This window comes from Alexandromys fortis, unplaced genomic scaffold, assembly GCF_014885135.2.
Source record: "Alexandromys fortis isolate MF-2015 unplaced genomic scaffold, M_Fortis_MF-2015_v1.1 scaffold_70, whole genome shotgun sequence".
NCBI lineage: Eukaryota > Metazoa > Chordata > Mammalia > Rodentia > Cricetidae > Alexandromys > Alexandromys fortis.
In genome coordinates this window covers 4,461,176-4,476,127 of record NW_026067955.1, presented here as the reverse complement: position 1 = coordinate 4,476,127, position 14,952 = coordinate 4,461,176, and the positions used below count along the sequence as shown (strand labels likewise).

Below are 14,952 nucleotides of genomic sequence, written 5' to 3'. Positions count from 1 at the left end.
GCAAAAAAAAGTGTCAAATAATTATTAGAAGTTTAATGCTTGTCTGATTTAGTTTATATTTAAAATGTTATTTTCCAATTCCGTTCTTAAAAAGCAAAAACTATATTCCCATCATTTTGGACAGTTAGTGGCTATTTCGTAACACCCATCAGCCTTATGAAGCACCCATTTAGCCCTAACACCCAGGTCCCTGAACCCCAAACTCTGAGCCCTTATAGTGTTAATCATCTGGAGATGGAGGTATCCAGGGGGCAAAAAATGGTAGATGGGGTGTTGTTTCTGAGACTGGTCTAGTCAGGTGCTATCACAGATGACCTGGACACTTGTACACCCCCCCCCATAGGGATAATGGCTCAGTCTCTCCTCCCACCGAGAAGACCTTGCTTTGAACAATGGAATAACTCCAAGCATCATTTTCTACCACTACTCCGGCTCTGAACTTGACAAGCTAATCCGAGCTGCCAGATGCTGAGGTCTGACCTGGGCAGCTACACCTAGCTGCAGAGACCACAGGCACCAAGATGCATGGAATACCGTAAAGGCTGAGTGCCAAGAGCCTAGGTATATATATATGCAAATTAATAGGGAGTAACTTCTTGAAAAGCGGAAGAAAATGCTAAGGCCCCTCACCACTCTTCATCCTCTTCTGGGGGCAGAGATTGAAGGGGATGCAGGACCGATCAGGCACACTAGAAGAAATAGTTGGTAACCCTTGGCTGTGCTGGAATCACCTTGTCATGAAAACACTGGTTTCTAAAGTCAATGTACCAGGCAGAGGGTGAGGGAGGGGGGACCCAAGGAAGCTGGTGAGCACTGACATGGGACAGGCTTGGTGAGCTTGCCTGAGGCTGGTGGGTAGCAAAGACACTATGGTGCCTGTAGGATTCAGGGACTGAATCTGGGTTCTCTCCCTGGAACCTTGACCAGATCCAGTATCTTCTGGGCCAAGGAGCCTACTGCAAACTCTTTCAGAAATGGGAGTTAACAGTGGCCTTCTGTCCTAGCAAGGACTGTCACTTAGTGGGGCTTATATGACCTCACCACCTCCAAGGTCCACAAGCCCCAACTCCAAACAAGAAGCTGTCACTGGCTTCTAGCTATATCCTGGGTGGAGAAAGGGGTGGTCCAGAGGGGATACTGGTGAGGATGGTGCTGTAAGAGCCTACCTCAGACTGAGCTTCTCCTGAGCAAAATGACCCAACTGGACAGCTGTTCTGTCTACACAGACTGCTTCATTCTGAGACCCTCATTTGTTTAGTTATTCCCCTTGCATGAAGGGACAGCAGGCAACCGTTGCTGTGACTGCCACAGTAACAAGCAGAGAACCATTAAAATCCTGGGTTCTACGAGAGGCTTGTTTCAGTAATGGGCAGATGAAGACCAGGGAATTCACTTTCAATCTCCTCTGCTTTCCCAGCCTTCCTGAGATCACTCACCAGGCCTTGCCCTGTCTGCCTTGCTCAACATTTAAAAGCACGTTTGTGATCTAGAGACTGAACATCTCCGGTCACATCTACATTAATGAGGCTTGAAAAAAAAATGCAGATTTTTCAGGATCCTGAAGGTCATGACACTCTTATATTTCATTTGAAATTTCTCAATGATTTTGCCCAGTGGCTTCTCGCGGACAGCCATACACGATGTCGGTGCTACTCCATGGCCTGCCTGCCCTTTGAGATCCATCTCATCCAGGGGTTCGCAGCCTACTTCCGCTTGGTGCTTACACCAAGACAGCGATGTAGGCTCCAGATCATGGAAAGCACAATAGCCCTGTTCAGTCTTTTTGGGAGGTGGAAGGAGGGATGCATGGCTTTGAGGTGACACGGGTATAGGGACTGTGTGATGAGATGCTGCCCAGGTTCCAGAATGCAAATGGAACAACCACAGTCCCCGCTTTCCCAGGCGTGACTGACACACTGGAGGGAAAAGGCAATTAAGACACAACAATCAAACCAACCTTTTTAAATAGTAACTTTTAAAAATATAAAAACAGCTCATTACAATGACTTTTCAATTTTCTTTTTTTCTTCAGGAATAACTCTCTTCCACCCTCCCCGTCCTGGCTAGAACCTTACCAAGTGGTGGCCAGTGACCATCTGAAACCCAGAGACAGATGGGCAGACTCCAGACAGGCACGACACACCTCTCTCAGGAAGGTGCAGGGTGCCATGGCCTTTCCATGTCCCAACACCCATCCTGTTGGGGGACAACCACTCAGCTGGAACACTGGAGGTGGGCAGGTTTCACAGGCGCGCTTCCTTCCTACACCGAGTCCCACATTATAAAATAATCCATAAAAATGCAATATAAAAACTCTTCCATATGCTACATCCATGGAGAGCCCACCAGCAGAGCTCAAACGGTCTTTAGCTTTTCTTTAATAAAACAAAAGACCAAAACAAACAAAACAAACCTAATACCACAAACATCGGTACCCAAGGGGCAATCCCTGCGGATGACAGTCCATCTGCCCAAGCCTATGACAGCTGCAGGTTAGCACAGTGCGCCAGGCTGTGGCCCTCAGCCCCCCCCGGGAGTGGGAAGAGAACCCATCTTCTCAGACTCACACACCTGGGGGTTCCCGTTTCACCCCTTCAGGGAGTAGAAAGGGCAAAAAGCAGGAAAGGGGAGAAGGCATCTTATGAAAGGATATCACTTCTAATTCTTTTTATTCAAATTAAAAAAAAAAAAAAAGCACCCACACCAGTTGCTGTTTTTCTCTGGTAGCTCCCTGAGCTGAGTCGCTGTGTCCCCCAACCCCCCCATATGGAATCCTTTCTAGGCTGCTCTGGAGGAGTCTGAGAGGGAGTCCCTTGAACTTCCATTCCTCTTCACAATGATTGAGTGTGCCCCGAAGAGAAAGACGGGGCCCGGGGGGGACAGAAAGAGAGATAGGGAGAAGGAATACACAGGAAATCCTTGCTGTTCCTGTGGATGATAGCCCAGGCTGGCCCATCCCAGTACTGAGTTTGCTTGTCCATCTGCCTATCACTCCATCCTTACGTGCCCTGACTGGTGGTAAAACCCGTGTGGAGGTATTCCCAGTAGGCCAGGCTGATCTGGCCATCACCAGGAATTCCCCCTACTCCACTTTCTCTTTCTGCCTACCTTCCCCACAGGAACAAAGTTGTTAAAAAATAAAATAAAGTAAAAAAGAAGAAAGAAAGAAAGAAAAGCCACCACCATGAGTGGATTACAAATACAGCAGGCAAAATACACGGCGAGCATCGGTGGGAAGGGGCCTCCTCCCTCGCTGGCCGGTCAGCAACCACAGTCTCTTATTTACACTGTTCATAAACCTCGTGCACTGCACAACCAGAAAACGAGGCACCCCTCCCCAGAACAACAATGTGGTCTACTCCAGTGTCCCCTACCCCAGAGCAGGGAGGGGACAGGTCAGAAAGGGGACGAAGAGACGGACTCATGAGGGTGTCTGTGGGGGCGGGGGATGGAAGCAGAAGCCTCCAGATGAATCCGTGTGAAGTATCTGCCAGCACTGGTAAGGGGGAGAAGAGAAAGCCCGTCGAGTCTGTCAGACACATCAATCCACAAAGGGGCGTGCGTCCTCTCCGGCTTCTGGAGTGCAGCCCCACACTGCTGCTCCCCCACTCCACTGCCATCCTCGGGGGCCTGGCCAGCGTCTCCCCGTCAGGGCTGCGTGGGTGACTCCCAGAGTTTGACAGGCCTGTTAAGAGTCCTTGTTCAGTAGATGACCTCGTAAACTGTGGCCTTCTTGTCACCAGAGCCTGTTACAATGTATTTGTCATCCGCTGAAATGTCACAGCTCAAGACAGATGAGGATTCCTTAGACTGGAGGAGGAAAGACATGGAGAAAGAGGAAGACATTTAGTGTGGGGAGCAAACAGACAGGAATTCACTCCGGGTACACCCTGGCACTCTAGGGCTCGGAGCAAAATCACCTCCCACTCCGCAGCTCAGGCTGGAGCAGCACTGCTGGAGAGAGGCCTACCTCCCCTAGGGCTCAGTGAGTCCCCTCCCACCTGCTCTCCACCTAGAACAGCTCCTGAGCTGGCTTCAGTATGAAGATTGGCAGAAGGATGAAGGATGAAAACGGGACACTTAGCATGAGCATCTCTAAGTTTACTGATAAGGAGGACCATTTCCGGGCCACAGCAGCATCAAGAGACGGACTCTTGGCTGGACTGGCCAGAAAGACTGATACGAACATAACTGGAAACCTCCCTCAACATAACTAGAAACCTCCCAAGGGACGTGCATGGCACATGGGACCAGGCATTTAAGCAGGGAGCTGTGAGTGGTTTGCTGTGATCGTGTGCGTTTAAGAACGAGAGTGATCGAAGAAAAATTGAGAGCGAGTGCTTATGAGTTATACTGTGGAGAGACGTGTGTGTGAGATGTGGGAGGGGGCTCTGGATCTTTAAAAACCTGTAAAAAATGCATGTTCGTGCTAATGCCACTTCACACTGATGGCTCGGGGTGGCCATCCTAACCTGAATGGGTTTCACTGGATGAAATGGCTACTTCGTGGAGTCAACCACGCTCACTTTATTTTACTCTCCGGGTGCCACGTGACTGACTGAGTCCCTTCATAGATGCTCTTACCCTGTGGGCTAGGCAGGGATGAGCCAGGTCTGCTCCTAGCTCCAGAGTCATCCTGTCCTGCCTCCTGCTTGCCCTCCCCCATCTCTGTGGCCACCTACTGACTCAGATGAGTCTGGAGAAGAAGATAAGAAGGGGCGTACCTGGAAGATGCTGGCTCCATAGGGCGTCCTCCAGGCATTGAGAAGGTTGTCTTTCCCAGTGCTCACAAACCACTTGCCTGAAAGCAGAGGTAAAGGAACCCTCAGACTGTGGCTTGATGCTGGGGCACAGCAGAACCCACCCCAGGTGTGCCTGCGCATGACGGAAACACCCTCAGACATGCTGAACCAGGTCTTAGAGCTTGCTGTTCTCCACTCCTGAAAAGCAGTTACAAGCGAGGCTCATAGATACCTAAAGGATGCCCTACTCTGCATCAAGGGGGAGAGTCGGGAGGGGCCGAACCAAGAAAGTAAGATTTAATTAACCGAGTTGAGTGCTTCTCCCCAAAAGATCCCCCACTGAAGCCACTCAGGCCAGTTGTCCTTCCCTGTCTATGGCTGGAAGGTGACAGCAAGCACCAGAACAGCAAAAGCCCAACAGTATCGAGAACCAGCCGCCAGAGAAGACTCCCCAGCAAGTGGGCTCCTGGCTGTGGCTCCTATCATCCCCCAAAGCCACATGCTCTTCCCAGCCAGTTTCTCTAGGGCTAAGAGTTGGCACCATGTGTTTACAGCTGCATAGAAGCTGTGGCCATAACCTCAACACAGGTCAACACAAAAGGGCTCTGGCCTCCTGTCCTGTGAGTTCAGGGCCCCAGGGTGCCATCTGTGTCCAAGGGACAAGGATGGGGGATAAGACACTTCTCCCCTCCAGTAGGCTCAGTTCACTCAGAGACTGTGGATCCCACTCTTTCCCCACCCTTTAGCAGACCAGGCTGCCCACACTGGCTCCCATGCCAGGCTGGGGCCTCAGGGCTTACCACAGTAGGCAAATTTGAGGGACAGCACGCAGCTCTCATGCAGGTGCAGCTGGTACTTGTCCGGCTTGGTGTGGTGCAGAACCTCCACATTGCTGCTCTCCATGCCCACGGCCAGCCACTCCCCCGTGGGGCAGTAGCCCAGGGAGAAGATCTGATGGGACAAACAATTTAGTGTCCCCTCTGCCCGCAGGACTGGAGAATAGCTCCTTTGACAAGGTTGGACCCTCCTCACTCCACCCCCAAACCAAGCCCAATAACCAGTTCCTGGGAGGGCAGAGCAGGAGGGGGTGCACTTGGCTGACTCTGCAAGCTGCCCTCACTCCTTAGGAAATTGGCAACCACCACACTCTACATTAAGGTACTGAGCGCTAAAATAATGAAGCAAGTCTAACGGCAAGAAATACCAAGGATCATGGTCAAGGTTTTAAGCTTTGAGTCAAATGCTCACACCAGAGGTGGGAGGGAACGAAGCAAACCAAGGAACACAGGGAGCATGCTGCGGAACTAGGATGAGTCAAGGGGGTCCATCTCCAAGGCCATGCCCACGCTACACTATTACTGCTTCTTCCAGGAAACCTTCCCAGCTGGCTCATGCTGGCCCCTTGGCAATCACGACCCTGTGTGGTCCCTCTGTCCCCCCACAGGTACTAGGGCCTGAGAGAGGAGGGAGCACAGTGCCTGGGCTACACACCTGGGAGGTGAAATCGTGTTGCTGCAGCTGCCGCCCCTCACGCAGGTCCCAGGAGCGCACAGTGTTGTCCAGGCCTCCAGTCCATAGCTTAGTGCCATCATGAGAGATGTCTATACAGCTGGCCCCGTCTGTGTGGCCCTGGAACTGCCTAGGAAGGCCAAGCAAGGAAGGGTGAGTCCCTGGAAGGCCCTCACTACGAATCATCCCAAGGACTAGGGCAGCCCTGCAGCCAAGCTAGAGAGGAACTGGAGGTGCAAAGTGCTCGCTCGCATGCCTTGAACCCTTGGACAGCAGGAAGCAGGGCTAGAGTACCAGGCCCCTCCTACTCCATTCAGGGGTGCTACCGAGGACAGGTTCCCTGAGAAAAGGAGTAACCCCCTGATTCTATATGTATCCAGGCAGGCCCCTTGGTGGGCCCACTTTGCTCTAGAGGAGGCAATGGAGAGGAAGGCAGAAAGATCCTATATGACTCTTCCTCTGTCTAATGTTCAGGGTAGCAGGCCCTGCTGTTGTTGGGGCACACCCCTCAATCTAGGCTGTATAAGTCTCTAACTAGCCTCAGGCTACACAGTCTAAAGGCTACAGTCAAAAACGTGCCAAGGGTCTCATGGGTAACACTGGGAGATGACTGTGGGCAGGCACTGCTGTCCACAACTGCACAGGGCAGTATGACTCAGGAGGACACTGCACCACCCCCAGGTCACACAGAACCCAAGCGGGCAGCACATGATGTCTTGCAGGCAGGACAGGAAGATCAGCAGTTCTGCCCCACCCGGGCCTCACCGCTAAGCAATGCTGTTCTTTCTCCCACCCTCTACTTAACCTCTGCCCCCCCCCACCCCGCCTTCCCCCAAAGCTGCCCTTGGCCTTTGTACCTAACTGCTCCTTACACCTCCACAGAGCTGAGATCATGAGCTGGGTGGGTATATATCCCCCTAGCTGCTCCCTTGCCAGCCTCCTCACCTGACCAGGGTCTGGTTGTGCAGGTCCCACACTGCAATGTTCCCATCGCTGCAGCAGGAGAAACACACTTTGGCATCAGGACTGATGGCCAGGGCATAACAGGCTGGAGCTGAGGAAGTCAGCTCAGCCTTGATGCGGGGAGTGGGCGAGGCCAGGTCCCAGATGGTGAGCGTGCTGGCCTCACCACCTACAATGAGCGTGCGCCCATCAGGGAGAAGCTTGCACGAGCGGATGTAGTTATCCCTGTTCTGGAAGGAGAAGAACAGGGTTAAGTGTTACCCACTGTTTTCCCGTGGACCAAAAGGGCCACAGTCGGTAACTTAGCAGCTCCACTCAATTTCTCACGTGTTTCTCTAAAATTTTGAGTTTAGGAGTCTCATTGTTATCTCCACTTGCAGATGTCCCAACTAGGGCTCAGAGAGGTTAGTCAGCTTACCCAAAGCTGTTCAGCCAACCCAGAGCTGAGCCTGGCCACAGGCCTAGTGTCCTCCCCCACGGCTAGATCTCACCCTGTTCCCCTCCGTGCTACAGAAGATGCCCATGGCCCCCGGACTCTCACCAAGCAGTCCAGCTGGGAGATGGGACTCTTGCTGCCTGGCTGGCTGATGTCCCAAATCTTCACGCAGCCCTTGCCACCTGTGTAGACGTGCCGGGTGGGGTTGCTGATGGTCACAGCACACACCACCTCCCCGTGACTGAGCGTGTTGATCTGCCGGGCATGCCTGGGAATTCCGGGGCCTGCTAGTGCATCATGGGGGAAGGGAACAGGCTGCATCTGTCCATCAGCGCTCACATGGAAGGAGTACGCCCTGCAAAAAGAAGGTGGGTCACTCCTACCGTCCACCCCCTTCCAAGTCAATGTATAGACACACCATGATTTTCTGCCCTGATTCCAAGCCCCTCTCCCTTAAATCCAGGAGCCCCTTGGTACTAGGATGGCTTCATCAGGTTAGGACCTACATAATATTCCAACTTTGAATTTTATTCCAGTTATACAGCCTTGCTCCAAATCAGTTTAGGAGTTCCATGGATTCTATGGACTACCCTTTCACATATATGTGTGTGTCAGTGACACTAGGGATCCAGTTTCTTCTGCCCATGTTACTGTGGGTACCTTCTCAACGGCCATGGTGGCATGAGAGCTATTAAAGTACAGTGCCAGTTTCTACGTGGTATGCATGGCTCAACCTTCAATTTCCCAATAACCCACGGTTCCAAGAGCAGGGGAATTGGAGGCAGGGAAGGAGCTGGGGTCTTTGCAGCAGGAAGAACTTGAAGAAATCCCCAGGGCCCATACAGATCCATGAATTCTGCTTACAGGCACTCTGGTCCTCCCAGAGCCAAATACCCAGGCCTAAGCATCCCTCAGCTGCCCTGGCGGGGGGTTTCTGTGACTGATTTCCTTGGGTCATGACCTTGCCTAGGGTGTTGCATCCAGCAGGACCCTGTGCTCAGAGGATGGAGGGGGTATTATCATTGTCTACCCCATGAAGCATGCAAACAGAATAACCAAGTACTTACGGTTTCCCTCCAGGAATGGAGGCAAGACTTGAGGGCAAGCCCGTGGCCCGCATAGGGGGGTGAGGGTCAAAACCAACCTGTAAAGAAAAAGCGGCTGAGTCATTTCGCCACCACACATTCCCCATGTTCCCCATGGTCACAATCATCTGCGCGTGCTACACCCTGTGGCTTCTCCACAATCAGGTGACAGCATTGCTGAACAGAGCCCTTGTCAGAGAAGGCAAATGCTAGGAAGGAGAAGTGTCCTGCCAGGATAGTAAACACACAGGACAGCAATAAACCCCATCTCTTGACCAGCATCCCTCTGCTCTGCCAGACAGAGTGGGCCCGGTCCCATTTCTCTCCTTCCTGAGTGTGCTGTAAGCCTGTGAACTAAAGCCACCCCAGGTACAGGAAGCACAGAGAAAAACTGTCCTGAAAAAGCAAGTCCTTTCTGCCAGCCTTAATCCTGTTTATCCCCAGTTATTGTCACCGCCAGCCCCACCTCACCAAAACCCTGTTACCTGGCCAGATGTCACTAAGCTCTTATTGGGATTCTTATCCCCTTTCAGGGTATAAGCCCTGGCCTCAGACTAGAAAGGGCAGTCCAAGAGCTATCTTTAGTCATCTGAGAGCAGCAGGCAGACAGGGCAAAGCCCAGGTCTGCCACCCAGTACATAAACGCCTTCTCATCGGGTGCTCTCCCCTGAGCAGATGTCAGGTGCACACACTGTGCTGGCTAGTTTTATGTCAACCTGACACAAGTTACAGTCATCGAAAAGGAGGGATCCTCAATTGATAAAATGCCTCCATTAGATCTGGCTGTAAGGCCTTTTCTTATTTAGCAATAGATGGGGGTGGGTCCAGCCCATGGTGAAATAAATCTTTTCCTCCCCAAGTTGCTTTATGTCACTGCTGCAATAGAAACCCTAAGAAAACACAAGGGTCCCTTTCAGCATGCATGGACATGTACCACACCAACCCTGCCAGCTTCCCACTCCCTGCTCAATGCTCCCACCCCCAAAAAGGAGCCAAAAGGTCTACGTACAGCTCCAAAGCTCACCATTGGCGATCGGCCATAGGCGGCGGCTGCAGCGGCGGCGGCGGCACTCATCTGGGGTGGGATGTTGTGTAGGCCGGCATAAGCGCTTGGGCTGGTGAGGGAGCCATTCATCTCGTGGTGGCTCATCATGGCAAAGGGTGCTGCATAGGAGCTGGTGAGCGAGATGGGTGTGCGCAGGGCGGAGGCTGTGAGGAGGTGAATGAGGAGGGCATCAGTGGCGAATGGGCATGAAGAGAGGGTGGGCGCCCCCTTCTGCTAGACAGAGCTGCGGCCAGAGCCCTCCTGTATTCTGCAGCAGCCCACGATGAACCCACCCAAATGGACTCTTGACTTCAGAGCCCAATGATGGGTTCATTTCTTTTCAAAGGGTAGCACATGAGGCCTAGAGAAGAGGGCCTCACAAAACCGTTAACCGTTAAGTGGACTCTGATGTACCAATGTCAAAAAGCCTCATAAACCCTGATATCCCAATGTCAAAGGTTCAGGCTTCTATTTCCTTAAGCCTGATGTTGAGGATCACCAGGCAGAACTGTGAAGCCCCAGCTTGAACACATTCCTCTGCTCTTCACCATTTGCTTGACCCCAGCCTGGCTAAGGACCAACCACCCTTGCCCCACCAGATCGACCAGGGCCCATGGTGCCTACCCATTATACCTATCGGGTCCATGCCTGGAGGTTTGCCCGGCATTGACCGGAGCCCTGGGGTCGTGCTGGTGCCTGGAGTTGGGGCATCATTCCTTGGTGTTGGTGTGTTGGATTTGAGCCCAGGTGTAGAAGATTTGTCATTCTGAGAAGGGGAGACAGAGACCAAGAGACGCCATGAGGATTCCTTTCTCCCAAGAGCTGGGCAAAATGCCCAGTCCTGATCCCTCATGAAGCCAAGCATGAGTTGAACAGAAGTCCCTACTTGGTAGGGACTGTGGTGAAGGTTCTAATTTAAAACAAGGAACCAAGGCTCTGATACATTCATCAGCGAGAGGCTCGGCTGGTGTGGGTTAATGACTTGAATGCAGCCAATCCCAACAGCCATGCTCTTTCCACACCCCAACTTGAGTTCCAGCCTCTGCACACCTCCCATTTCTCTCCTTCCCTCCCCACATCTGTCCGGTGCCAAGGCAGACCCCACATACATGACCAAGGTCTTTGGTCTTGGAGGAAGGCGTGCTACTGGAAGAAGCCACCGAGGCCGGGCTGGTAGGGGCATCTTTCTTCAGGCGGGCTTTGTCCAGCCCATTTTCAGGAGGGGAGTGTGCTGGGCTCACCCGAGGCGTTGCTGGGTCCTGGGAACGCAAGTGTTACAGAGTTCTGAAGCTGCAGGCAGGTGTCCCTGCCCTGGACACAGGAAGGCAGAGGACTTGGGTGGAAGGCAGTTGGCTCTTAACCTCGAGTGTGTGCCCTTCACCTCACAGGTGGGGTGAACAGGAACCTGGCGAGAGGGAGGAGTGACCTGCCCCAGGCCTCATACAAGTCCAGAACACTAACTGGCACCTAGAAATGCCCAGTCCTGATCCCTCATGAAGCCAAGCATGGCTTGAACAGAAGTCCCTACTTGGCAGGGACTGTGGTGAAGGTTCTAATTTAAAACAAGGAACCAGGGCACCTGTCAGCACCCGCACACACAGTCACCACGCACCAAAGGCCCACCTTGTCTTCCTGCTTCCCTGATACGCCATGAACAGAGGCTCCATTGTCATAAACCATCCCATCCAAGGGACCCCTACAACTGGGGCTACCCTTACCTCGTTGGAGACGTCCACCACCAGGTCGTCACTCTTGTCACCGTCACTGTCCTACAAGCAAAAGAGAAGCCAGCCGGCCAATAAGAGCTCACATCGACTCCTGATCTGCTCAAGCCACCTTACACCCCAACATCTTCCCCAGACAAACCCCAAAGCTCATGCTGTCTCTGCCTCTGTGCCCTCTGCATTCTATGACCAGCACCCCAAGCAGGAACTGGCCTTTCTCCTGGGTTCTTTCTAGCTCAGCTCTGGGGCTCTGGGGTAAGCAGCCTCATTATCTCAGTCCCAAGCTTTCTAAAGTCAGAGCCCCCTCCCCAGCTGTTCTGGCTGCAGCCATTCCTAAGGCCAAGTCTCACGGTTGCATTCCCATTACTCTGGGGCGGGTGACTAGCTTCATTTCACAGCGCAGCTGAGCTTTGTGGAGCATGTTCACACAGGACATACAGGAGGGCCAACGAGCTCTCTAGTACAAGCCCTTCTAGTCTCAGATCTCACTCTTGTTCAGTTTGGCAATGGGACGTGTATGCTCCCACTGGGATCTCAAAGGTTTGGGTCAAGCTATCAAGTTGTTAAAAGCTATGTCTTAGTGGCTCAATGCCTGAAGCGGTCTGTGGGGGCTGTGGGGCTCACACTCAGGTAAAGGAACTCTCTTTGAGCGTGGGTACGGCAGAGAACTGTCTAGAAAGAGCCTTCAGCTCTCCCCAGACCCCACAAAGGCTGAGACAATTCCCTTGTCAATATTTCTCTCCCCAAAGTTTCACCTGACCACTTCCTCTGGGCCCTGTCCCACTACCAGTCTCTGACTCAGTACCCAGCTGCCAGGGTTGGGGCCACAGCCCAGCACACAGCCCTCTCCCATGATGCCGCTCGCTAACCCCTACATACGTATCGGCTCAGGCTATCTTTCTCCTCCGCTTTCCGCTTCTTGGCTTCCATGCTGTAGTCGGCAGATCCCCGGTGCTTCTCACTGGCCCGCAGGCTTTCTGACGGCGACACCGAATTGTTCTAGAAGAGGAGGATCTTGGGGTCAAAACTCCATGCTGAATGTGATACTGCACACAGTCTCCAAGTCAACAAGAGCAGATGACAACGGGCCAGGAGGAGGAAGTGGGCAGACACCCTGTGCCTGTAGATCCAGTTCACCCAGGACACTCCCAGGGTGCCGTGGGTCCTGGGGAGCTTCCCCAAACTAGCCTCCATTTTTGGAAACAAGATGCTGCTTATCCAATAGTGGACCCTGCAGTGAGCGGGCTGTTTCCACTCTGAGGCCAAGTCCTGTCACTCAGTTTACTCAAAGAAAAGAGGAATCTTGTAAGACCCAACCAAAAACAGGGGCACACATGGACCTTCCATTGTAAGTTCGGCAGGGATAGAGGAAAAGGCGCTGGGCTGCCGACAGAGTCCTAAGTATAAAAGAGCAACTCCAAGCCCCTGCCCCTCCACCGCCACGCCTCCAGCAAACTCAAGAGAAACCAGACTCATGAAGACACAAAGCCTGCGGGATCACATTCTCTTGAAGATAGGACCCCACCCAGACACTCAGGGAGGGGACAAGTGTCCTGCAGGGGCCATCAAGCTATGGTCTCAGCAGAAGGCACCCTCGGAACATCCAGGGGTTTCATGCTTGGCAGAGCAATTTAGAGTTCTCAGTCCTTCCTCTGCTACACAGAGAGAGGATAATCCCTAGGGACTACAGGTCTGAGAAAGAGAACCTGAGGCCCATGTGCAGCACAGAGGGCTGGAAACAGGGTATCCCCAGGCTGTGCACATGGGGGGGGGGGAGCCTCTGGCAAGGGATGTGTACAAACCGTGAAGCCCTGATGCCCCTCCAGGACACGTTCTAAGATCTCAGTGTATACCTCTACCCTCCCCGGCTCCCACCATGGTTTGAATGTGAAACAGGCTAATGTGTTAGAACACTTGGTCCCAGTTGATGGCACTGGAGAGGTCTTGGAACCTTCTGGATATAGAGTCTGGTTGGCAGACACAAGGCCATAGAGGAATATGGGCAAGCTTCATCCTCACTGCATGACGTAACCAGTTGCCTCACATTCCTGCTGCCTCAGTCATAAGCTGCTCCTGGAGCCCTAACGGACTACACCTTCTCCAACCATGATCCAGTTATTTATCACAGTGATAAGAAAAGTGACTGATAAACCTACCCACGCTGAGAGCGACACTGAGGTCAGGAGTGAAGGAATAAATAAGGCATTTCTGCCCTCCCTGGGAGGTCAGGGAAGAGAGTGGCCACAAGTCCTCAGCCCGAGGCAGGCTGAAGATGCGTGGAGTCATGTGGGAACACGGAGCAAGAACCGCTCACAAAGAAGGGCACCGAAGGCGAGACGGGTGACCCCTCACTTCTCTCTCCCCCATCTTACTAGAGGCCAGTTCTGGCCCAGGGACAGGGTGCACTAGGAGGGAACAGGATGGCCAGCAGGTGGATGGGTTTGGGGGGAATAGGGCGGGAGGGAGGGAGCCAGCCGCAGAACTTAATTTCCTTTCCTAAGCCGGTTTTCTGGGCAGCCCTTCCCTGCCAAGTTTCTGCCTGAAGCAAATTAAAATGGCAGAGTTATCAAGCCTTGAAGAAAAAAAATGGAGGTTATAATGGAACTGCAGCTCAACCTTCCCCGCAGCCGGGCGAGCGGCGGCGATGCGAGCACAGCCGCAATTCAATTAGTTGCTGCAAGCACAGGCAGAAAAAAAAATCACCGTCATTTCATTTCATTTCCTCCGATGGTGGCGGCCACCCCGTGCTAAGCAGAAATGCTTCCAGCCCCTCAGGCTGGCTGCCCCTGCGCAGGCGGGTGATGGAGAGGAGGGAGGGGACAGGGTGGCTGCTTGTGTTTCTCCTTGCGACCTAGTGCGAGAACAGGGAACTCTTTCTTCTCATGCAGTCAGGCTGAAAACCCTCGCCGCTACCGGAGAGTCATGTCAGGCATTTAGCGGCATCGATCCAGCCCGCCTCTGGTTGGCAGGCAGCCAAAAAACTAAGTATTTTTTATTGCTTCAGCTAGGCAAGGAAATATGAATGAAGCTACCTCTAATTGGACTCCAGACTAACCCCTCTGGGACAGCTTCCAGCCTGTCCACCCAGCCCCCTCCCCTCTCTGACACAGCTTTGTCCTTCCTGCCGGAGGCCTCGACTGTTGACAACCTGTTTTCCTAAGGCCGATTATTTCAATCTCCACCATCCAACACCACAGCCGCGAGGACACAGCCCCCACAGCCCGCCCCCACACCAGAGCCCACTCTGAGCTACCCAGCCATAGGACGGCATGGAATTCAGTTCAGTTCATTCTCCAGTCCCTGTGCTGAGTCCGCCCAGATCAGATGCCAGGGAGCATTATAGGGCAAAAGGGCTAAACGCCTGGGAGTCTCTATGGGTTTGTAGCAGAGAGCTTTCAAAGGGGCACGGGCCAAAAGTGAATAGGTATGAAGAGAGGGGTGTTGGGCT

At 52.9% G+C, this 14,952-nt stretch overlaps 1 protein-coding gene across 12 annotated transcripts in view; it reads right to left on the bottom strand.

Moving 5' to 3' along the window:
* Window positions 1-1,956: 1,956 nt before the first annotated feature.
* Window positions 1,957-14,952, bottom strand: part of Tle3 (TLE family member 3, transcriptional corepressor) — a 44,236-nt gene continuing 31,240 nt past the window's right edge. For 4 of the 12 annotated variants that reach the window (XM_050151962.1, XM_050151963.1, XM_050151967.1 and 1 more), the window contains exons 9-20: window positions 12,384-12,503; window positions 11,499-11,549; window positions 10,890-11,039; window positions 10,405-10,546; window positions 9,745-9,944; window positions 8,718-8,794; window positions 7,756-8,005; window positions 7,197-7,444; window positions 6,234-6,381; window positions 5,543-5,693; window positions 4,725-4,801; window positions 1,957-3,810 (exon numbers count right to left, since the gene is read on the bottom strand). In XM_050151962.1, coding sequence (XP_050007919.1) covers window positions 3,703-3,810; window positions 4,725-4,801; window positions 5,543-5,693; window positions 6,234-6,381; window positions 7,197-7,444; window positions 7,756-8,005; window positions 8,718-8,794; window positions 9,745-9,944; window positions 10,405-10,546; window positions 10,890-11,039; window positions 11,499-11,549; window positions 12,384-12,503 — 1,722 coding nt within the window. In that variant the 3' untranslated portion in view covers window positions 1,957-3,702. The remainder of the gene's footprint in view (window positions 3,811-4,724; window positions 4,802-5,542; window positions 5,694-6,233; window positions 6,382-7,196; window positions 7,445-7,755; window positions 8,006-8,717; window positions 8,795-9,744; window positions 9,945-10,404; window positions 10,547-10,889; window positions 11,040-11,498; window positions 11,550-12,383; window positions 12,504-14,952) is intronic. The other 8 variants (XM_050151965.1, XM_050151970.1, XM_050151971.1 and 5 more) reach the window with 3 other exon arrangements.